General features: G+C 40.7%; 1 protein-coding gene across 1 annotated transcript; it reads right to left on the bottom strand.

The window, feature by feature from the left end:
- Nucleotides 1–14,990: 14,990 nt before the first annotated feature.
- LOC122555648 (extracellular calcium-sensing receptor-like) lies at nt 14,991–24,790 on the bottom strand. The gene is made up of 6 exons (XM_043701645.2): nt 24,642–24,790; nt 21,873–22,164; nt 19,917–20,750; nt 18,943–19,170; nt 15,977–16,100; nt 14,991–15,898 (listed from the first exon to the last, which is right to left on the bottom strand). Exons 1-6 carry the CDS (start codon nt 24,788–24,790, stop codon nt 14,991–14,993), a joined length of 2,535 nt encoding a protein of 844 aa, XP_043557580.2.
- Nucleotides 24,791–25,171: the final 381 nt, after the last annotated feature.

Below are 25,171 nucleotides of genomic sequence, written 5' to 3'. Positions count from 1 at the left end.
TTCACATCTCCTCTGAACCTTTCCCCTTAACATATATCTATGCCCTTGGTCATTTATTCCTCCACCAAGGAAAAGTTAATTTTCCCCTGTCTATCTTATCTAATCCCCTCATACATTTATATGTCACAGTCATAACCGTTTTCAATTCCCTCTGTTCTATGGAAAAGATTCCTAGCCTATCCAATCAGTCTTCTGCTGTCGTACTCCATTTCTCTGTCTTATGTGGGCTGAACACTCGTCTTCAGATTCACCCCTGCTCCCGTGTTTTGCACAAAGGGAAGTAGCCTTTCCAGATTTATCATCTCAAGTTCCTTAAGAATTTTGCATGTTTTAAATTAGCTCTTGTAGAAAAGCTCAGTTGTGGTGATGGCATCGATGGTGGCAAGAAGGCACAGCATGGACTCATGGTGGTTGACAAGCGAGCTCAATGCTGATTCGTATTGGTCAGCGAGAGGGTTCAGCCTGGACACGAACAGGCCCAATGTGAACTAGTGGTGGTGGCGGTCAGAGTAAATTTGTGTTCCTAGTGGCTCCTTCATCAATAAGGCAGTTCGAGTGCAGAGAGGGCGAGTTTGGGATCCCAGCAGATCTGTATCCAGCACAGATTCATGAAGACAGTGGCAGACATGAGTTTGGGCCCAGTACAAGACACTGTGACAGCGGCAGTGGCTGCATCCTTGAGTTATCATTGAAGCGAAGTTGTGGTGGTGGCGGAGTCAACTTTGGGCTGGGACGGTACCCGGCAGCATTAATGCCACCTGGAGGTCAAGCAAGCACATACAGTGTCAAGTGCATTGGTGGAGGCAAGATGTTGCTGAAGAGTTGCTGAAGAGACTTTCATCCAGCAGAAGCATCATTGCAAAGTGACTCTTGCCCAGCCACCATGTCTCTGGCCTATGGCAGAGTACTTAATAATAACGATGTAAAGTGAACACATTTTCTTTGTTTATTCATTCTTCTGTCTTCATTTTCTTTGTTGCTTTCAGTGTTTTAAGTTGGTGCTGGCGAACAACGACACTATACAAAACTTTCATTGTATTTTGCAAAAACATACAGATGATAATAAATCAATCAAATAAATAATTCTTCAAAGCTATATGAGTACATGCTTAACATATTGCATTTGCCTTGAAATAAAATCAAACTTTTATTTGACTTCCTATTATCTCCTGAAACTGTAATTGAAAAAAAATCTTATGAACAAGAACTCATAACTCTCATGTTCCGCTTGGGGACTCTGCGGCCTCTCGGACTAAATATCAAGTTCAATACCATTAGAACTTGATTCCATCTTACCATGTTTTGTACTCACCCCACGCTGTGTCCTGTTATAATATGGGTTGTTTTTAGCGCAGTCAAACAAACTCACCTACTTTTAGGCCATTTGTCATATTGCATGGATCGTAATCAGAACAGATCACCCACTTTCTCACTCCTAGCTGTTTTTATCTCTTATTTCGCTTTTCTTTCCTGGCCTGCTCAATAATTCTCTCCATCTGGGGTCTGTCTCCACCTAACCACTTATCTCTTCCCTACTTCGGCTTTGGCATAAATATTAGATTTTCTTAATTACTAACAGCTGTGATGAACAGTCATCGAACACAAAATGTTACTCTGTTTTCTTCCCACAGATGCTGCTAGACTTGCTGAGTTTCTTCAGAATTTTCTATTTATTTTTCAGATCTCCAGTACCCGCTTTGTTTCATTGGGTAATAATGTACTTCATTCCGTATGGAGAGTATGCCCATGCAAATCATAGATGACGTTAACAATCACACATCACCAAGTCATAGTCCAACAGGTTTATTTGGAGGCACTAGCTTTCATTGCTTCTTTATCAGGAGGTTGCGAAGCAGGACTAGAGGACGGAATTCATAGCTAAAGGGTACTGTGTCAGGCAGCGGAAACGATAAACCGAGATTAAGTCTTTTATCTTTTAGAATGGGTGATTTAAAGGAAATTTTCGGACTTGCATTTTAAAGGACCAAATTGAACAAACCCATTCTAAAACCCATTCTGGCACTGTCATCTTTTGCTATAAATTGTGTGTCTTACGGTCCTGCTTCACAACCACCTGAAGAAGGAGCAGTGCTTCGAAAGCTAGTGTCTCCAACTAAACCTATTGGACTATAACCTAGTGTTGTGTTATTAATTTTGTCCACTCCTGTACAACTCCAACTCTTCCAAGTCAAATCATACTTGAGCAGACTGAGAAGAAAACTATGCCTTCCCCAAAACGAAAGGAAAACCAATGCTAATGGATAGACAGGCCAACATAATAAAAGTGCAGCTTATACATACAATTCATATCCAGACAAACAGAAAACATCGGTGCTATGCATTTGGCCTTAGGCTACAAAGCAGGTTTCACAAATAACAAGAAAGCTGATAGAAAATAGAATTAATTTGCTTTTTTATTCATAAGAAAAAACACAAATGCATTAAAAATGTTGGCAAATTGCTTCATCAGCAAGAAATATTAAAATTACTCAAACATCTACAGGAATAAGCTCCTCAACACCTTAAAAAATGGAAGTAAAGGAATAATTATTTCTCAAAGTTGTTATCTTTATTAAAATTACTGCCTCTGCTTTTTTTTTGAGAGCAGCAAGATATGAAAATCTCTTACAATTTACATGGCAACAAATAAGGCATGCAACTGTAAAATAACAGAACAAAAGTAGAAATTAGTGGAAAAGCTCGGCGGGGCTAGCAGCATCTGTGCGAAGAAAGTAGAGCTTAAAGTTTAGAGTCTGGTGATTTTTTTCATCAGAACTATTAGCAAGTTAGAAAAACTAGTATCTATGCTGAAGCCAATGTGAGGGATAGGGTGGTGGTGTTGAGAAAGAACTGTTTGGACAGATGGTGTAGACGGAACCCAGAGACAAAGCCATAGAGGTGGGTAGGCAAGGTGATAATGAGTAGCAGGCCAGACAGTAGAAAAGCTGTGTAAGAGATCATAAGAGCTAACAGTAACAAAGTAGATTAGTAGTGCACCATATACACTGTGACAATGGGCCTGTGAGTACGTGCAAATGGGTGACTCTGCAAAATGCAACCCATGTCATAACATGACCAGACCTTGGATGAAAAAAAATGGAAAAATCAAATCAGGCTCTAAAGTTCTTCAAGTTGATGTTGAGTCCTAGCTGCAGTAAGGAATCCTGCAAGCAGAAAATATTTGTTCTTTAAACTTGCACTCGAGTGCACTGAAACGTGGCAGTATATTGGTTTAGTTACATGCTGCGTTGAAGTGACAGGTAACTGAAAGTGCAGGGTTCTATTTGTCGGTGTTTTGCAGATCAGATATCCAGGCTGTATTTTGACCTTTCGTTGGTGTGAAGACGGCATGGTAAACAGCGAAGTCAATAGATTACTAACACAGTGGTTAGAATAAAGTGCAGGCGAAACACTGCTTCATCTGGCACATTTGTCTCAGGCCTTGGATGCTGAGGAAGGAGGAGGTAAATGGGGAAGTATTGCATCTTCTGCAATCGAATGCGAATGTGCCATGTGGGTGTGAGGAGACGGTGGCAGTGCAGGAACAGTATGCCAGAGAGTTCCAGAAGGAATGGATCCTGTAGAATGCTGACAGAGGAGACTTGTCGTGGTATTCACTTGGAGGTGATGGAAATGGCAGTTTACAATCCTTTCGTTAAAGAGGCCGGTGTGGTGGCAAGTCAGGGCGAGAGAGATCCAATCCTTGTTGCGGATGGGAAGGGAAGGGGTGGGGGTTAAGTGTGGAATATGGATCAAACATGGCTCAAGACCCTGTTGACCACCGTGGTGCACATTTCTGATCAACCACATACCCCTACTCCTGTGGAATGTGGCATCATCAGAACACAAGCGACAGAGAATGGAACTGCCACTTCAATACACCAAAGTGTTCCCATGATAACATTTCTATTACAGTGTTGCTGCAGTGTACAAGTGAGTGTCAACACAGGCTCAGAAAGCAGCATCACATTTTCTGCTTGAGGACCATTTAGCCTCAAGAACTCAATATTGAGTCCAATATCTTTAGAGCCTGATTTCGTCCTTCCATGTTTAGTACTCACACCTCACTGCGTCCTGTTATGAGATAGGTTGATATTATTGCAGCCACACATTCTCAATTACTTATAAGCCAGTTATAAAACAGGTGCGTTCAGCACACTTCACCCATTTTCTCACTCTGAGCTGTTCTTATATGCTATTCAACTTTTCTTCTGTACTGGCCTACTATCCGTTATTCTTGGTTTATCGATCATTTTCTAATCTCTCCCTCTGTTTTGGCTCCATTTCCATCTATACGCTCACCTCTCAGCAACGTTGGTTTCAGCATAAATATCAGTTTTTCCAAGCGACTAGTAGTTCTGATGAAGAGTCATCAGACTTGAAATGTTCACTCAGCTTTCTTCCAACAGAGGCAACGAGACTTGCTGAGGTTCTTCAGCACTTTCCATCTGTGTTTCAGACCTACAGCATCCACAGTTCTTTGTTTTATCATAGAACAATATGTATGTTCTAAGCGGAGAATATGCAGCACAAAGTGGCAAACAAGCAGAATGACAAGAAAATTACCTCACCCGAAGAGCTAAAGGAAAACTAAGAGGAGAGGATTGACAGGCGAACTTCATTGAATTAACAAAAATTACTGGAAACAATCAGCAGCATTGCATCATCCGTGAAGAGAAATCGGAGTTAATATTTTGAGTCGGTGCAGTTCTGGTGGGTCACTGGACACAATCATTAACGACGATTTCACTCCACAGATGCTGCTAGACCTGTTGAGGTCTTACTGCAATTTCTGTTTTGGTTTCTGGTTTCCAGTATCTGCAGTTCTTCCTTCATTTTTGTTTCGTCAATATCAATACAGCTGTTGCATGGGATTCATATCCAGACAAACGTAAGGTATCAGCGCCAATGCATGCAAACTTCGGCTACAAAGTTGTCTTCATAAACAAGAAGAATCTTGATATATACTGAATCTGCTTTTTTTTATTAGAATAAAACCACAAATATATCGAAAATGATGGCCAATTGTTTAATCAGCAAGAAATATTTATATTGGAACGACAATCTCCAGACTGAACATTTTGTGGGCACAAGCTTATCTTTGTGTTATTCTCCGCTTTGAACAAGATAACATTTGGGAGCACAAATGCAGACAAGCAAACTAAAGCTTGACGCCCAAATAGCAAGCACTTCGATGGCCCCCGGTCAGGAGAACTGGCATGAGCCGGAATAAAAGTGATCCAAACAGCACAGACGATCTTCCTTGAAGAAGCTCTCTTACTCCATTCCTGAAGAAGGTCTCATGCCCGAAACGTCAATTCTCCTGCTCCTTGGATGCTGCCTAACCTGCTGCGCTTTTCCAGCAACACATTTTCAGCACAGAAGATCAGCACACCGAAAGTGATATACTTTGCGTCTTTGAAATTATCTGGAATTTTCCGGCAAGGAAAGCAGCCGGACGCATACAATGGGACAGAAGATCAATATAGCTAGCCACAAAATAATTGTCTCTATAATACGTAATGTTTTTCAGTGGATAGGGAATTGATACAATATGCCACATGGTGCAAATTAAATCTTGAGGAAATGTAAGGACGAACACGTCTAACTATGGACCCAAACCAGTTCATTAAGTTTTTGTTGTGAAGAGTTGCCTTAAAAGCGACCACAACAAGAACGGTTTTCTTCAACTACAGGAAATACAGAAAACAAACACAATTCCAAATGCAGTCCACCGCAACATGCAGGACCATCCGGTCGGTTTTCAAATGAAGATAAGTGAACACAAGAAGCAAAATATTAGCACAAAGAGGAGGAACTCAGCTCCGAATTGTTCGCTCGAATGATCGGAGTTTCCGGATACCGGAAGAATAGACAAGCTGCACCCAGTAAAGACACACTCCAAATACAGGAAGTACCATTAAGACGTAGCCTAGAACTTGTCTGAAGGAAAATAAAATAATATTTTCGGTGATTGAACCAGAATTCCAAAGGACAGGTCACTCAATTGGTGGAATCTGAATTAATGAAAAACTTTTTTTTTTAAATACGAAAATGACTTTGGTCCCGAGATAATATAGTATTGGGCAACGTGTTTGTACATACATGTGGTGTGCTAATGTCACCAGCAGCGCACTCTGCGCAGTCAGAATAACATGGTGGCTGACCTTCCTTGCTGATACTTTCATGCCCTGGCAGGACAAGGTTCTGAACAAAGAGCACGTGGAATTTACAACAAAGGAAATGACACCTATGTTATCCATATAACTGAGTCATAGCGTAACACGCATGAAAATACTGGAATTTGGTCTTTGGTAAAAGTATAGTATAAGGTCGGTAAAATGAATGCTCCACTGTAACCTGTAAGATTTTCTCTTCAAATATTGAAGCAACAGTCCTTTGAAAGTTGATCGTTCTATGCGTGGCTAGTACCCTCTGCGGTAGTGCATTCCAGATCATGACAATTCTCTGGGTATTTTATTTTGCGTCTGAGGCCTTAGTCCTATGATTGACCGATTTTTTGACACTGGAAGAGGATATTCATCATTTTGGATTTGCCACATCCAGTCGTGCATCATGATGGTCAAGTATGCTCGTCAAAGGAGGTCAAGGATCCACGAACCTACCCCATTCCCAGTAATGGTGGAATTCGGCATGTATGTGCGCAAGAGTTTTCAATCATTTTCAACCCAGGAAATCTAACTAGTAAACCAACCCTTTCTGGTCCTTATATCCCAACCATCACAGATAAAAAAAACGTTCAGCAAGTCATAATCCATCCAAAATGATATCCAGAAACAACTATGTGCAGTAGACAAAAGTCCGGTCAAACTCTTCGGAGCAGGTGTGATGTGTGGAAAAATGTTGGAGTATGTCCTGCCCGTTAAACCTGACAATTCCAGTTGCAATTCAACCAAATATCATCCTCAGCCCCCCAGACTCAACAGTTAGCAAAATGGTAACATCAACAGTGCCGTGAAACACTACTTGCTCATCAATAAACCGCAATTTCACTGAAACCCGAACAGTGTTCAGTTCGATTTGTCATTGCTCAGATAATGAAGAAGGCAAGCCCACATGCATGAACACCTGGATATATTCAAGGCTTATAAGGATTACTGGCGTGTAATATACACGTCACACAAGTTCCAGACAATCAAAAGAAAGAAAAAGAATGGAATGGCATTTCAAGTCACGCACAGCTTTGGCTTGACTTTTTATTGTATCACTTCTTTCAGATTGTATCACATTGTCCTTCGACTTCCGGCCAATGGTACTGGAAATAGATCGCCACGAGATGATTGAGGTGTTTGCCGAAGAAAGTTCACCAAGGTTTCCTCAGCAGTATTTAGGAATAAATCCTTCACTCGCTAACGAATCACACGGAGCATCTCAAGATGAAACAACGTTACAGAGACAACTGTTATTTTAGTTAACAGATACTTTGTCAAAAAAAGTTATGTGCGAATAAATATGTATTTTTCATCATTGCTTTTACGCGACTAACATTGGGCAAAACTTCAGCAGTGATGCTCTGCCTGTTAAAATCTCTGCTAGCGCAGAGATAAGTTAGCACTTGCAAGATTATTGCATTATGGCCCAATTATTCCTTTCCAGTATACACATGAACATCGACGCTGTGGTCAACGAAGAAAGAACATCCAATTTGAAGATTGCTTCAGGGGTCCTAGTTGAGGAATTGGTCACTTTGAGCACAGGTTGCATTCGGCAAAATGCACCGCTATTTTGTAGAATGTCATTTTGCAAGATAGGCGGAAGAAATCTCAAGAATGTCAGGTTGAGACCTCTTAGTGAAACTCTCACAGTCAATGGAGGTCCGATAGGTTAGGTTATTCGGTATTCTGTTCCCTTTTGTTTGTGTTTCATTTGGTGATCATGTAGATAAATTCTGTTTTGTTTAAAACTAAGCTGTTTGACCAGCTGTTCCTTTCCTGAATATCCACTGTGCACCTGCTTAAAACAACTCAGGTCTGGGCTAATTTTGAAATGTTTTGAGGGGGCCTGGCCTGATCCATAACAGAGAGCATGTATTTTCTCTCTATCTCGTCAATCATGGCCATTCATAATCTTAAAATCCTCCATCCGCTCACCGTTTTGAAAGGCGCCTGGTAGTGTGGCCGAGCGATCTTAAGCGCTGGATTCAAGATCCAGTCTTTAAGGAGGCGTGGGTTCGTATCCTACTGCTGCCATTTTTGCAGATCGATTGTAATAGTGCCGCCTGTTAAAATTCCTGTATGCGTTTTAGTTTTAAAAAAAAGGTGGGTTTGAGTGCAGACAATCCACGGGGTCGTGTGTGGGCTCTTGTGATCGCGTTTGGGGTGGCTCAAGTGGTTAGCAGTGCTGCCTCAAAGCGCCAGGGACCCGGGGTCAATTCCCACCTCGGGCGACTGTCTGTGTGGAGTTTGCACATTCTCCCCTTGTCTGCGTGGGTTTGCTCCGGTTTCCTCCCACAATCCAAAGATGTGCAGGCCAGGTGATTTGGCCATAATGTTAGGTGCCTTAATCAGGGGTAAATGTAGGGGTCTGGGTGGGTTACTCTCCGGAGGGTCGGTGTGGACTTGTTGGGCCGAAGTGTCTGTTTCCACACTGTAGAGAATATAATCTAAAAGCAAAGTTGATGATTGGCTACTACAAACAAATACAGAAAGTGCTAGGGAAACTCAGATTGTCCAGTAAAATCCGTACAGAAAAAACGGAACCAAACTCTAGACTCTTCATATTTCTGAGTGAATATAAATAATGCATACAAAAATATCACAACTCCAGGAAGAATTACAAGCAGAAAGATTTCAAAACCTAATGGGTAGAATTCATATCGGTTGCTTCGCAAAATAAGAGAAAAAGAATGAAAATTGCATTCCCAGTTGCTGAAACGCACAGAATGTTCAAAGTGAGAAGGAGCAGCAAAGTGTTATCGTTAAGGGGTTAAGGGAAGAAGATAACAAGTGCTGTCGACAACTACTTAGTTTTAAAATCAGGCCTTTATGAAAGGAGGATAAATAACGACCTTACCAGTGACGTCAACAATTTAATAATTCATAAAATTACATGCACTTCTCAATTTTGTCGTGTCTATATGCCAATTCTTTTTACCATGATGTCTCAATGCCACTCGTAAGGGATTCATCTGCTTTCCAATGGAGCAATGGATCTCTGATATTCAAGACAAGTTCTTCTCCATCTGGCGCTGCATAGTACTCATTGTTTACAATTTGGAGAGAACCTCCCGTATTCCTTTGTAAATTTACTAAAGCATATGATGGGCCAGGATCACAATTTCCATCAAAATGCACAATTTCCCCAATCTGAGCAGTTAAATTTACCGAGTGAAGATTTTACAGCAGCTACAGGAGAATAATGCAGGGCATATAACCCTTTAGCCGTCAGTTAGATACATGCAATAAAATTCATTTTAACAAATGAGTGCTGGTTCATTAGAAACGTTTGGAAGTATCATTTGGAAAATAACAATTAAAGTTTGGAGATCCATCTTCCATTTTTGTAAGTTTCTGTTTTTCCATCTCAGATTAAGATGCTAATGTTAGCTGGAATGGCTCTGATTGAAAAAATGTGGAGTCTAGTCCCATTGTAGAGATTTGACTGACGTGCAGAGGAGCTCCCAGCGAGTGCTAAATTGGCGCAGGACATTTTCAAATTAAACATTCCACTGAGAACAAAGACTCTGCAAAAACCCAGAAAGCAAATTTTGTTAATATCTTCATCAAAAACTAAAACCAATTCTCCGAGCATTCATTGTTATTTATGGCACGTCCTTGGGTACAATTTAGCTTTTCTATTTCCTACATCACAAATGTGACAACGCCTTGTAATCACTTCACAGTCCATACCATGCTGCTGAAGGGTTTCAGGCCTTGGATGTCCTTACAATCATGTCCCTTGGGGTTCGATACACACCTTTCTGTTGTGAGTGAATTTATGATGTTCTGTACATTCAATTTTTGCATTGATCCATACATTTCCTATTGTCATACTTTTCTTCTCATTCTCCGATGGAAATATTAGATTCTTCCTAATAAGATTGATTGTTAAAAGTGAACAGTGAAAAAGGCCAAAAGTAGAAGTAGAACAGCACATACTTCAAAGTTTGATAGAGTCAACGGAATCTATTGAAACAAATTGAAATATGTTCCTTCCTACCAGGGCTCAAAGCTTGAAATGTAGGCACAAATATTATTTATAAAGATCCACTGCTTTCTTCAGAGGACGGTATATCATTAAGAGTGACAGCACAGACCGTTTTATACACATGGTAAGAACATCTCTTTTTTTAATCGCTGGAAGCTATGCATTTTCTAAATCATTTAAATATATGTTCCCTGTTCTTGAAATAGAATCATAGGATAATAGAGATGTATAGCACAGTCTGTTCAGCCTCTCCTTGTAGCTCAAATCGTCCAACCCTGGCAACATTCTTGTAAATCTTTTCTGAACCCTGCAGCTTCTAGTTTCCATGCTGTTTATCTCTATGACTCTATAACTGTATATGACACACGTAGCGCGGTCCAACCAATGCCCAATGCAAGTTTATGAGAATCTCCCTACATTTCAGTTTTACCACTTCAGAAATAAAATTTGTTATTTTGGCTTGTTTTGATGATAAGTTGCTAACTTGTGATATTGTATTTAGTGATTGGTCTAATTGTAATGAAAGATTTACTTTACCTATACATGTAGGTTCAAAGTGATACACGATCTCTCCATACTTTGTAGCAAAATGTATTATTTCATATGGAACTGTGTTGAACTTCATTGTCACTAATTTCCGATTTTGTAAATGTGTTAATCTCTCCTCCAATCTGGTCTGGTCTGCTCAGCTTTCATAACTCTCAAGTTTCTGTCCTCAGTGTTTTTAGAAAGTGCAGTTTCGGTGTTAAAGTCCAGATTATTCATGCAAACAACTTTGATAGCTGAATTAATATGAATGAAAAATTACTTTCCTCCTTCTCCCTCTGTGAATAACAAGTCTTTGTTCTCACTTATTGCTTTCTGTAGTGAAGATAATCGGCAAACCTTTCTGTCAATTTCCCGTGACTCCACATTGTCTCATTTTATTGCTTAGCAAAAGTCGAAAGACTTTTGAAAGTTCATTAAAAAATGCACTCATTCTCTTTCTATACCTCCTTCTCAAAAAATCAAAATAATTGGACAGGCAAACTTTACCTTTCTTAAATCAATACGAGCATTTTATTGCTTTTTGTTTCATTTCTAAATGTTTTAAATCTGCATTTTTGTCAGGTTTCTGTTACATTTCCTGTCGCTGATGTTCGATTGGCTGGTTTGTCATTTTCATTTCCTCATTGCATTACTTACATGAACCACTCACCTGTCCTCTAATAACGTATTTGTGTTTTGTTTAAAACTAAACATCTGGCTTATAGCTCCCAAGATTCATTTAAAATAAGTGGCTGCAATCAAACTGGATTTTGTTCAGTGTATCATGCAGAGACTTATTATTTTCAGTTGCACATCGTTTCCTACCATTCCCATGCTGTTCTACATCGTCTATTCTGAATGTTGTTGCCCAGTTTACTTTCCCAATCTGTATTCGCAACCTCGAAAAATTAATGCCCCTCCCTTTTTTTAACCGACTTCCACCATACTTATGTTATTCTCTATTCTCATTCGCCATTCAAATAAAGTGTATGATCACTGTGACAAAAGGGCTGTTACTTCTCTTCTTTGCTTCATTCCTCACATCCAGGCCCAAATCTTCACTTGTTGGACTATTCTTTCTATCATCACAATCGTTAAGTTCACATCTAATTAACAAGTAAAAAACCGAAAGAGAATCGGGTTTAAAATGTAATATATTGAGAAGGGGGGCATAACTATCCACGGAAAATAGTTTATAACTTGGTGGCATCTTTGTATTTGTGTGCAGTCCCAATGTAATTAAGTGATTTAGCCATCTGGTCATCAACAACGAAAAGAGCATCGATGATTATGAGAACACAATGTTTCGGACTATCACAAAGTCCATGCAAGAAATTGACGTCAGAGTAATTGCACAAGAGGTTTTGGGTAATTTAATACACCTTGATGAGTATTATTCAGATTTTGTTCGCAGATACGCACAAAACATTGCTCAACTGGTTCTAATAAAATTACAGCAGGTGCACAAAGCGTATGTTGAATTAATACCCACTTCATGTATATTCGATATAACTTTAATGCATTACATATAATGTTAGCAATTCTTTTAGAATTCTCTGCCGAGTACGTCACGATCTTTAAACTACGCAGACAATAAAGAAAAGTTCGTGGATAATTCCATGTCGCTCCAAGTCACCATTCTTCTCTTAAACACAATACAGGATTCGTCAGAGAACCTCAGCAGGTCTAGCAGTTATTTGATGAGAGAGCAACTGTGTCAACATTTCGGCTCTGATATCAATTTTCTTGAGAACTGATTTGGTCCATACGTTGCATGCAATATCAAATTGAAATTCAACATTGTAGGATTATTTATAGAGCTGAGAATGATCATTATTCATAATCATGTTAGGAACAAAGGCAAAACTCTTTAAATGCTACAGTTGATTACTAGCCACTGAATTCGGAAAATTGATCGAGATGTGTGGTGAAATCAGGATTTCTTTATCTGTAATGCACTGGCCTACCTTTCACAATGGCAAATGATGAAACATCATGATTCACATCGAAATGTGCTGAAAGTTTGCCGTCCAGAATAATATCACTATCTTCAGACAACTCATTAAGTCATATTTTGTTCACTGCTTGCAGACCATTCCATCTGATTCCTATGTAGGCACAAGTGCTAGCAACGGGATTATCAGAAACAAAGCCATCATTTTCTTTCAAGGAACCTTCATTTGACTAAGTGGGATAAGAATAAACGTGAAGCCAAATAACGTCCCACAGCGCCACACAGCGAATGAACCACTTAGGACTGATAAAACTAATTCCTTCCCTGAGAGATTGCTCAATCAACTTGTCTGCGGGACATCTTCAATGATATGGTCAATCATGGATAATGGATCCTTATTTCTGCAGATAAAGTTCACGTGAGATTAAAAGACGTGAACTAAATAAGTCCAAGTGAATCAAAATTTTCCAATAAGACAACAGGAATGTAAGAAAAATTAATCCTGCTCGTGATTGTCACTAAAACCACAACAAAACAGGCTATTCAGCCCATCGAGACAATCCGCCATTCAAGTAGATTATGGCTCTGATAATCCTCGACTCCAATTTCTTGCCTCAATTGACCCCCTTGTTAATTAAAAATCTATCTGTATCAGATACTCAGACGTACTTAAAGATGAAGCCCTACCACGCCCATGTGGTAAATAATTCCACAGATTCACTATCCTCAAAGTGAAGATATTCATAGAGCCAGACAGATCTTCAGCACATGAAATGGCCCTTCAGCACATTGTATCCATGCCCGAAAACCACAAGGGCCTAATTATCCTCTAATCCCATTATCCACCACTTGGCTAATAGCTTTATATGTTGGGGCATTATAAGTGCATATCTAAATGCTTATTACTAGTTCTGAGGGTTTCTGCCTCTGACACTCTTGCAAACAAGAAGTTCCAGATTCCCACGACAATCTGAGTAAGGGCACTTGTCCTCACACCTCTTCTGAACCTTCTGCCTCTTACCTCAAAGCTGTGCCCTTGGTCATTTATTCCTCTATCAAGGGTACACTATCTTTGTGCTGCACAGTTAGATAAGTCTTAGTCACGTCCGTTCTCAATCTCTTCTGTCCGAAGGAAAACCTGAGTCTGTCCAACCAAGCTTTTGTACTCCTCATCTCTGTCTTAAGTGGGCGACCACTTATGCTGAGATTAAACCCTCTGCTCCTATATTCTCCAACGTGGGTTTATAACCTTTTGCATTTACCCTGTCAAGTTCCCTAAGAACTTTGTATGTTTCAAGAAGATCACCTCACATTCTTCGAAGCGCTATGACTGCAGGCGCAACATGTACCACTCCCTTTGAAATTAAGGCCAATTTTCTATTTTCCTTCCTATTACCTACTGAACATGTCTTCATTTTAGTAAATTATGAGCAAGAGTGCTGAAATCGCATTTTCCCTCGGGAGACCCTGCAGTTTCTAGGTCTCAACATCAGCTTCAATAACTTTAGAGCCTGATTCCATCCTTCCAAGCTTTTTTATGCCCACTCCCATACCGAATTCTATTATGTCATGAGTTACTTTTAACTCTCGCCTACTTCTAGGTCCACTATTGTTGTTTTCAGCACAGCCCTGCCATTTTCTCACTTCAATTTTCTGATCACTTCTTCAGCTTATCTTTTGTCCTGGTCTGCTATCCTTTGTCTTATTATTAACCGGCCCATTTCAATTCTTTGTCTGTCCAGGTCGATCTCCACGGACACTTCTCCCCCAATTTGGCTCCGGCATAAACGTCAGTTTTTTTCCGACCTTCTAGCATTCCTGATAAAGAACGTTAACTCTGCGTTTTCTCCACGGAGGCTGCCATACTTTCTAGGTTTCTCCAGCACTTGCGGTTTTGTTTCAGATCTCCAGCACATGCAGTTCTTTGGTTGATTGGACAGTAATAGACTCTGTTCTATGCGGAGTATGCGTAACTGAAAATCGTGATTGAACAAACTGAGATGAAAATTACCCCAGCCAATGAGTTGAATGAAAAGCATTGCGAACGAAACGAAGGGCCAAATTAATCAAAGTGCAGCTTGTGCATGGAAATCATATTCAGACCAACATAAGCGGCTAACCGTCGGTGCCAATAAGTTTAAACCTCGGTTACAAAACAGCCTTCACGAATAACAAGAAAGATGAAGCAAAATCGGAGTAAATTGTTATGGTTCTATTTATTAACAGAAAGCATAAATGTACAAAAGCAAATGCAAATTGTTTACTCAACAAGAAATGTTAATATTGGAACAACAATCACCAGACTGAACGTTTTATGGGCAGAAATCGAGAAAGCTTAGAACTAGAATGAAGATCCTTTGCTCATCATGTTTTTCTTTGTGTTATTCTCCGGTTTCAGTAAGATAATATAACATTTTGGAGCAAAAATGCAGACAAGCAACCCAAAGCTTGACGCCCAAATGGCAAACACTTCGACAGCCACCGTGTACTTTCCAGGAGAGCTGACATAAGCCGGAATAAAAGTGATCCAAACAGCACAGAAGATCAGCATACTGAAAGTTATATACTTCGCGTCATTGAAATTATCTGGAAGTTTCCGGGCAAGAAAAGCTAGCAGGAAGCATACAGTGCAGAGAAGACCAATATAGCTGGACACAACATAAAAGGCTTTTAAAGAACCCACGTCACATTCCAAAATAATGATATCTCTATAATACGTCATGTTTTTCACTGGAGAGGGAGGTGATACAATGAGCCAGATCGTGCAAATTAAGCCTTGAAGAAATGTAAGAATGAACACGCCTAACCGTTGCTGCATGGGTCCAAACCAGTTCATTAAGTTATTGTTGGGAAGAGTTGCTTTAAAAGCGATCACAACAAGAACCGTTTTGCCCAAAATGCAGGAAATACAGAGAACAAATACAATTCCAAACGCAGTTCGCCGCAACATGCAGGACCATCCGGTCGGTTTCCCAATGAAGGTAAGTGAGCACAGGAAGCAAAGCGTTAGGGCAAAGAGAAGGAGGAAGCTCAGCTCCGAATTGTTGGCTCGAATAAGAGGAGTTTCACGATACCGGAAGAATACAGTAGTTGCACACAATGAAAGACATACTCCCAATAAAGCAAACCCCCCTAAGACGCAACCCAGAACCTCTTGGAAGGAAAGAAACTCAATCTTTTTGGGAACACAATAATCTTTTTGTTGATTGGACCAATATTCCAAAGGGCACTTCACGCAGTCGGTGGAATCTGCAAGAATGAAAAAAAAATTAATACGCAAATAATTTTGTCCATGGCGCATAGTGTGGCCGCCATGTTTGTACATACCTGTGGTATTGCTAATCTCACCATCGGCGCACTCTGCGCAGTCAAAACAACATATTGGCTGACCTTTCCTGCTGACCTTTCTTGTGCCGGCTGGGCAAGGTTCTGAGCAAAGGGCACGTGGAATCTAAGACAAAGTAAAGATACATGTGTTATCCTCATATTCGATTCGGAGCATAACGCATATTGAGATGACTTGGAGGCGCCGATGTTGGACTGGGGTGGCCGAGGTTAAATATCACACAACCTAATGGAGGAGCGGCGCTCTGACAGTTAGTGCTTAAAAATAAACATGTTGGAGTATAACCTGGTGTTGTGTGATTTTTAACATATTGAGATGTTCGTATTTTGTCATTGGTAGAAGTGAATTGCAATGCCAGGAACCTGACTCTGCCACTGTTCGGTCAGTTTTTCACTTCAAATATTAAACCAATAGTGTTTTGAATATCGATTAATCGACACGTTACTGCCCATCAGATAATGCATTGCAGATCATGACAATTGTCTGGGTATTATATTTTGCGTCCAGCGCCTTAGTTCTATAAGTGACCAATCTTCTGCCACTGGAAACTGGGTGTCACTAATTTTCTCGTTGCCACATCCAGTCGTATATGGTAGTGGTCAGATATCAGTTCAAAAGAGATAGCTGGTCCCTGAACCTGTTCGACATCAATGGTAGTGGATTACATCACATTTGCGCTCAAGTGCTTTCAAACAGTTTCAGCCCAGGAGATCTATCTGAGATATGGAGAAACGGCTAAGCGCAGTGGATACAACAGAAACTCCAAACTGCCCAATGCAGGTACGAAATTTCTTGAAATTTACCTAAGTAAGCCCTGCCCGTCAAGCGTGACAATTTCACTGCTGACCTGGCCAAAAGCCATCCCTCACTCACACTCGATCGTCAGCAAAATCATAACTTCATTAGTGCTGTCAAACACGACTCGCTCAACAGTACAACATAACAAGGAATTTTAAGATAAGAATTGGACCGAGATTTCTTATCACGTGTAATATCATCAGATAATATTAGCATTATTAATATTAGCAAGTACAGGGATAAAGGACTGCAGTGAACAGTGTACACTGTTGCCATTCCAGGTACCATCTTAGATCCAAAAGTACCTAGGTACCTAGAAAAATAAACAATATAGCTAAAAGTTCAACAATAATGTCCTTAGTATAAAGTAGAAAAATAAATAAAGAAAATGCTGGCTCGCTTTCACCAAATGGGCTCGATCTCTCCCTGTTGGACTGGATCTCCTCTGCATTGGGCTCGGTCTTCCCGTGCTAGACACGGCCGCATCTGCCGTGGTACATCGGGCTACCTGCTCTCGCCGCCACAGATGCCCGGGAAATCTTTTCTTGCAAGGATGGAATAGCTGTCTTCGCTGGTCTCGCTATCTGATGTTTACCCACCCTGACTCGCTTTCAGTCGCGCTGGGCTCCCTCTCTCTCACCGCCCTACACCCTACATCTGCCCCCCGCGCTCTGTCACTGCCCCCCGCAAATACTCCATCTCCCACAAAAGGTAAGTAGGTGAAAGTAAAAGGGGAAAAAATCATTAATATGGTGTTATTTGTTGAAACTGAATAGCGTTTGGTTCAATTTGCTATTGCTCTAATAATGAACAAGTCTCACCCACATGGATGAAGACCTGGAAATCACCCAGGCTTGAAAGCATCCCGAATGATTACTATATGTGTTCAGGAAATGCCAGGCACTGATGTTTGCCAAAAAAAGAAACTAGATACGCGCAATTGAACTCCAAGACACGCGCAGCTTTGATTTGACAGTTTGTTGCTGTTATTCTATTCAAGTTGAAACGATGTCTTCCAGCTTCCTGCCAAAAGGAAAACGACCACTACCAGGTGATTGGTGGTGTTTATAAAATAAGGGTCAGCGATATCTTCTGAAAGGCAATTATGAAGAAATCCCTTTCTTTCCAATGAGTTACACAGACCATCTCAAAACAATGCCACAAACACAACTCCTGCTTTAATTAATAAATATTTTGTTGAACAAACATATAAAGTTGTGGCATTAAATATGAATCATTTTACGATTGTCTTTGAATGATTAACATTCGGCAAGATATCAATAGTCTTGCTCTGCCTATTAAAATCTTTATTAGTCCAGTCAGGTTAGTAAATTCAAGTGAAAATATGGAACATAGTTTTGACCAACAGTATTATAATGAATTGCGCATTTGACAGTACAAGTGTTCTTGATACGTTTGTTGGAAATCGACGAGAAAAATGAGAGAAAAATGACTACTAATGTATTTCTACCAACACACAGATCAACATGAAATCATCCAACAAGGAAAAATAACTTCGAAACCTGTAGGTGAGGTATTTGTGGCTGTGAACACAAATTGCATTCATTAAAATTTTGGAACAGCTTTCGCAAAAATTGAAATAGGAGGACGCTCGAGAACGTAAGGTTAACGTATAGGTGAAACCTTTTCTTCAGTCATTAGAGGTACAGTTTTTCTTCAAACCTATGATGGTAATTATGAGGGAAGACGATGACCTCGTGGTATTATCGCCGGGCTGTTAATCTGGAGACCCAGATAATGTTCTAGGGACCCTGGTTCGAGTCCTGTCACGGCAGGTGGTTGACTTTGGATTAAAGAAAAATCCGGAAGTAAGAGTCTCATAATAACCATGGAATCATTGTCGGTTGTCAAATGTTGAATCGCACAGAAATACTCGCAACGAGAAAGAGGAACAAAATCTTAGGTTTTAAGGGATTAGAGAAGAAGTGAATATGTGAACAGGTGCCCGAGAAAACTATACAGTTGTGTGTAAAACCAGGGCTATAAGAAAGGACAATAAATAACGGCCTCACCAGTGAAACCCACCATAATGGTTCACAAAAACATTTATGCTCCTTTTCAATTTTTTTCATGTCTAAATGTCACTTTTATTCGCCATTGTTACTCAGTACATTCGTAAGGGAAATACCTGCTTTCCAATGGAGCTCCACACGATATCTCTCACATTTAGAACAACTTCTTGTCCCTCCGGTGCTGAACCTTCATAATATCCAATTTTTATAATTTCAAGTCTATCTTCCAAATTCATTTGTAAATTTACTAAATCATACGTTGGGACTGGATCACCTTTTTCGTCAAAATACACGATTTCCCCAGTGTGAGCAGTGAAATTTATTGAGTGTAGATAGTGCAGCAGCTACAGGAGAACAATGCAAGGCATGTAAATGTTTAATTATCTTTTGGATGCATGTATTAAAAATAATTATTACAAATGAATGCCGATAATTTAGAAATGAATGATATCACAAGTTAGCATCCGGTGAAGAACAAATAAAGTTTAGAGATCATCTTCCATTTTTGCAAGTTTCTGATATTCGGTCTCAGATTAAAATGTCAATGTCAGCTGTAAATACTCTATTTGAGAATATATGGAGTCTGGTCCCACTACGGGGATTTGACAGACAGTGCAGAGTACCTCCCAGTGAGCGCTGAATTGTCCGGGTGACATATTTTAAATCAAGCAATAAGGCTCAGTCAGACTCTGAAAAGACAAAGATTATCAATACCTACCCCACAACAAAAACTAATACCGTTACTCACCGTTACTCCTCGGCAAGAGTTTATATTTTCTGTTTTCTACATCACAATGACTAAACCTCGTAAGCACTTTACTGTGTCTAAGATGCTGCTGAAGGCCTTGGAGGTACTTGCAATAATGTATTTAGGTTTGAAATCCACATTTCTATGCGACTGAATTCCCAATATTTCTTATGCTCAATTTGTATTTCGATACGTACTTTTGGAATGCTTTCCTCTCATTCTCTGAGGGAAATATATTTTTCCAAACAGGACTGTTTGTTAAACGGAACCACAAGTGGGAATAGAACAGTACAGACTCCAAAGCTAGGGATTTTTCTGGAACAAAACGAAATATTTTCCTACCTGCCAGGGTTCAAAGCTGGAAATGTGAGCACAAGCATTATTCATAAATGGGCCATTGCCTTCTTCACAAGACAACATATCGTCAAGTGCATGAGCGACAGCATAAACGGCTTTGTACACATGGTAGGAACTTCCGTCCATTATCGCTGGAAGGTAAGCATTTTCTAACCCATCTAAATGTTCATTCCCTGTACATGGCTGGACTTGAAATGGAGAACTTTCATTCTTTGTCGCATCGTCCTTCATTAAAGAGCACGAGAATAGAGTCTCCCAAAACGTTTTCACAAAAGTATTGTCAGGAAACCTAGAGGGATGGACTTTTATAAGGTAGTCTCTGAGACCGGATATTTCTGTCCTACTGGTTGTTAGACCAATGGTCCCAGCAAGAAACCTTCCACTTTCTTCGTGTGAGAATATATCTTCTCGAATCCACCCTTCACTTCCAATCCATTGTATCCCTGTTACATTTTGGCGCCAAATCTCCTTAATTAACACTCGCATATCTCCACCTTGCAAAAATCCAACAACCACCTTTGTGGTCGCCTCTTTCATTACCTGCACGATGTTCTTGATTTTCCTGGCGGGATCGGTTCTGTGAAACGATTCAGTATACGCGATGCAAACCCCAAGTTTTTGGGCCTCCTCGATAAATGTCCTCATACCAAAATTTCCATAATCTGTGTTGCTCTTAACAGTCCCAATCCAATTCCAACCAAAGGTTTTCACGAGCTCCGCAAGAATTTTGGACTGATATTTGTCGCTTGGTATCGTTCTGAAGAAAGTCGGGTATTCTTGTTTATCGCTCAGACAGGAACAAGTGGAGAAATAACTAATCTGCGGAGAAAATCGAAAATCTGTGAAAACATTTCTTCATCGTTTGTGGAATCATTTTTAAAATGTCTTGAGGGTGAATGAATTTTATTATTGCATATAAGTGCAATATTAAATCTAAACACCTCTGTATTTAAATAATCACATGATATAATCCATTCACGCAGTTTAAAAAACTGTCAAATGATATGCTGAAACAGCGCCGTGACAAAAAGAGAGCTATCTCCCTCTAGAGCTTTACCAGTAGAATGTTCTACTGGAATCTTGAACATCTTCTGAAACCACGTTTTCTTTATGACGGCATTGTCCCTACACGTTGTGCCAGCACCTTCGTGAACAACTGGGCGGTATGTGGGAGATGGTGGCACAGTGTTAACATCATTGATTAGATTACTTACAGCCCAACAAGTCCACACCGACCCTCCAAAGAGCAACCCACCCAGGCCCATTCCCTACACCTAACACTACGGGCAATTTAGCATGGTTAATTAACTTAACCGGAAACCAGAACACCCGAAGGGAACCCACGCAGGTACGGGGAGAATGCGCAAACTCCACACAGACAGTTGCCTAAGGCGGGAATTGAACCCTGGTCTCTAGCGCTGTGAGGCAGCAGTGCTAACCACTGTGCCACTGTGCCACCGTGCCGCTCGTCATTGGTTAAGTTTTCCAAGACAGAAGAAAGTGTGGGAACATGAGGACAAATTGCATTATGACACATAGAAGAATTTCAATACAACAAAAACTGGAAGAAACAGAAAAGCTACCATGATGAAAATTTGGGCGGCACAGTGGCTCAATGCTTCACGCTGCTGCCAAACAGCATCAGGCCCGAGTTTCAATTCCATCCTTGGGTAACAATTTGGATTTTGCACGTTTTCCCCGTGTTTCAATGGGTTTTCCACGTGTGTGTCCGTTTCCTTCCACAATACAAAGATGTGCAGGTTATGTGGAGGTGCCATGCAAAATTGTCCCATACTATTCAGGGTTATGCAGTGATCTGGGGATGGAGTGGAATGGTCTTCGGACAGTCGAGACAGTCCTAATGCGCCAAATGTTTCCTATCTATGGATTCTATCAATCTACATGCGTTTTAAAAATGCAGCCAAATATTTGATGCGTTACCATTGGAATTCCAAACGTTCCAACGACCCTTGCGGCTGCAATGGAGGACGTGGATATAGTACAGCCAATAATTGCTGCCACATTTGAGGAACCTTTACATTCAGGGTGCTCAATTAATTCTTGCTCTCCATTCACCAAAGCCAGCGCTGCTTTCGACGCTATCGCGGAGATCGAGCAGTCATCGTAGATCACATATCCCAAAGTGATATTCGGAAGTAGAGATTTGCTTCGATTTATTTCTTCAATAGCAAATATCATGGTCTGCATCAGCCGAAAGTTTGAGATATCAAAACTGCCGGGTGTATGTGAAAGGAAATGATATGCATATTTAGTTCACCATCTAATTCTGCGGATTTCATTCATCTAGACGTTCCAACACCATTGAGACACTCGCCTCAACTGAAAACCGCAATGGAGACGCAAATTCCCAGTAACCAACTCATGCTGGGACCTTCCGTTCTGCCAAGAAAGTCTCTTTGCGAACTCATGATCATGACCCAGACGAGCACATGGATGAGCAAGGTTGGGTCAATTATCCGCAACATACCCAACCATTCACCCCGACTTATGTCGGGTTTACAAGTGTTTTTAAATCCGTACGTTAGCGGTCCTGTCAATTTCACAACGGCATCCACAAAAGGTGCTAGCTCCCACGGAAATGCATCAGCAACAGTCCCTGCAGAGCCATATCTCTCGTTACCTCGGCATTCAGCATGCATTAAGCACGATGCACGACCGACAGCTGGCATCTGTTTACTCTCAGGGCTCCGCTAATACCCACTCCCACAGATTTACCAACATCTTGCATCCCTTTATCTATCAACCCCCAACATAGTCATGACCCGACACTCACTCCCATCGCACACCAACACAAGCACTACTCATTTCCACTCTGCTTTTGCCCTCTTCTCTGTTTGACGGGTCTGTGGATCTACAATTAAAACCTTGAATGAATTAACTCTTGCAAATACCTGCAAATATCTGGAGGCACACATAACATCTGGAAACACATAGAAAACGCCTGGAAATATTTGCAAACAGCTATCAGTACCCAAGAAGTCTTAACAACAGCACTTAAAACACTTAAAAACACATATAGTATAAACAATTATAAGCAATATCAGCAAAAAGACTGGAACACTGCGCGACCTTTATTCACATGCCTTCCTCCAATCATTTCATGGGACCGCAGCTCCACGACCTTCCTGCCCCATTATAGGCCCTTGGCAACTCCATCGAATATTACTGAGCGCACAGAGAGGAAATTACAAGACGATAGCAAAGTTAAATAAGTTCTCGGAGTAATTTTAAACACTCAGTAGCACCAGTCTCTGCCATACTCCTGACCAGAAGGTGTGTGCATTTATGGGCATTATTGTTGGCTTTCCTGACGGTCTTTCGCATCAAATTAAGCATTCTCTTTCTATCAACTCTTTCAGAGTCTTTTATGATGTTAGATACCCCTGTTAAGTCACCCTGACGCTTCCACCAGGAGAGAAAGCTAGCCGCTCAACCCTTTTCCGATATCTAAACCCACAAATTTCCTATGTCATCCTCATTAGTCATCTTTGTACCATCTCCACGTTCTCTGTTGTCTAAGAAGATGAACAGAACTGCATTTAGCAAACGTAGTGCGCTCTAACCAATGTTAAACGTACAATTGCCCGCTTATCGGCGTTGAAATGAAGCTCAGTGTTTAACACTGCTGCCTCACAGCGCTAAGGACCCCGGCTCGTTTCAACCCATCGGGCCACTGACTGCCTAGAGTTTGCATATTCTCCACGTGTTTGCGTAGGTTTCCTCCTAGAGACTAAAGATGCGCAGTTTTGATGGATTGCCCATTCTAAATTTCTCCATAAAGTAAAAGAATGTTCCCGCTACGTGAATGAGATATGAGAAATGCCGGGATACGAGGATTGAGCAGGGAGACGGGTCGGTGTGGACTTGGTGGGGCAAATAGGCTACTCCCAAGCTGTTGGGGTTCTATGGTTCTAACTCCATTACGGACCATTGCTTAACAGACTGTAATAATTTCACCGCTTGCACAGGGAGTATTTCTAATTAATATTCACGTCGTATACACTCAGTGTATCTTCGATGCACTGCATATGCTATTCGGGATTCCATTTGCAATTCCTGTCGAGCACATTACTGGTTTTCCGCTGCAGGGACAATAAAGACGTTCGTCAGCAATTCAATTTCGTTACCATAACCATTCTTCCGTTAAATGCAACTCTAGAAAATACCGAAAAAGCTCAGCGGGTTTGGTAGCATGTGTGGACAGAGTCACCGTTTCGATTCTTACTTGACTGTGCTCGAGTACTCATTTTGTCCCTCCGTCTTTTGCAAAATCAAATTGAAATTCTTCATTGTAGAGTAATTTTAAAAATTAAGAATGATCATCGTTCTGTGGAAATAATTATCCCATTCAAATATCTGAACATAAGCATGTTAAAGACAAACACAAAACAGTTTAAATATTACAATTAATGATTACTCGCAGAATTCAGAAAATTATTCCGTGCGAGCGGTCACGTGAAATCAGGATTTCTTTATCGCTTACTGCTCTATCTAAATGTGCAGGTTTGTGGTTCCGCAATGCTAAATTGCGTTGTAGTATTTAGGGACGTGCGGGTTATGTGGGCTAGCCATTGCAAATGCAGGCTTATGAGGATACAGTGGGATGTGGGGATTAGGTCTGAGTGGGCAGTAATTTAGAGAGGTCAAATTGCCTATTTCTGCACTGCAGAGATTCTACGATCGACCTACCTTTCGCAATGCATTTCTAGCGGACGAACGGCAAATGAAGACACATCATGAACCACATCTAAATGCGCTGAAAATATCCCGCCCAGGACAATATCACCATCCTCAGACAAATTCGGCAATTCATCTTTTGCTCGAGGCTTGCAAACCATTCCATTTGATTCCCGCGTAGGAACAACAGATAGCAGCAGGAATATCAGAAACAAAGCCATCGCTTTATTGTAAGAAACCTATCACGAGGTTCAACGGAAAGAGAAAGAAGGTGGAGTTATATACCGTCCCTTCGTAACCGAGACATCCCACAGCGCCGCAAAGCCAACGAATCACTTTGCACATTGCACAATCAACTTGCGTGCGGGAGATTTCCGTTGATGCAGTCAATCCTGATTATTCGATCGCTATTTCTGCAGATAGAATTCACGTTAACTAAAAATAAGTGAGCTTTTAAACCTCAAGTGAGTAAACATTTTCCAATCACACAATTGGAAGGGAAGAAGGCTTAGACCGGTAATGATCATCGCAGACATGTTGGA

Source organism: Chiloscyllium plagiosum, unplaced genomic scaffold (genome assembly GCF_037043375.1).
Source record: "Chiloscyllium plagiosum isolate Xiang-an unplaced genomic scaffold, Cpla_swu_hap1 HiC_scaffold_13, whole genome shotgun sequence".
In the NCBI taxonomy this organism is placed as follows: domain Eukaryota; kingdom Metazoa; phylum Chordata; class Chondrichthyes; order Orectolobiformes; family Hemiscylliidae; genus Chiloscyllium; species Chiloscyllium plagiosum.
This window is presented reverse-complemented; position numbering and strand designations above follow the sequence as displayed.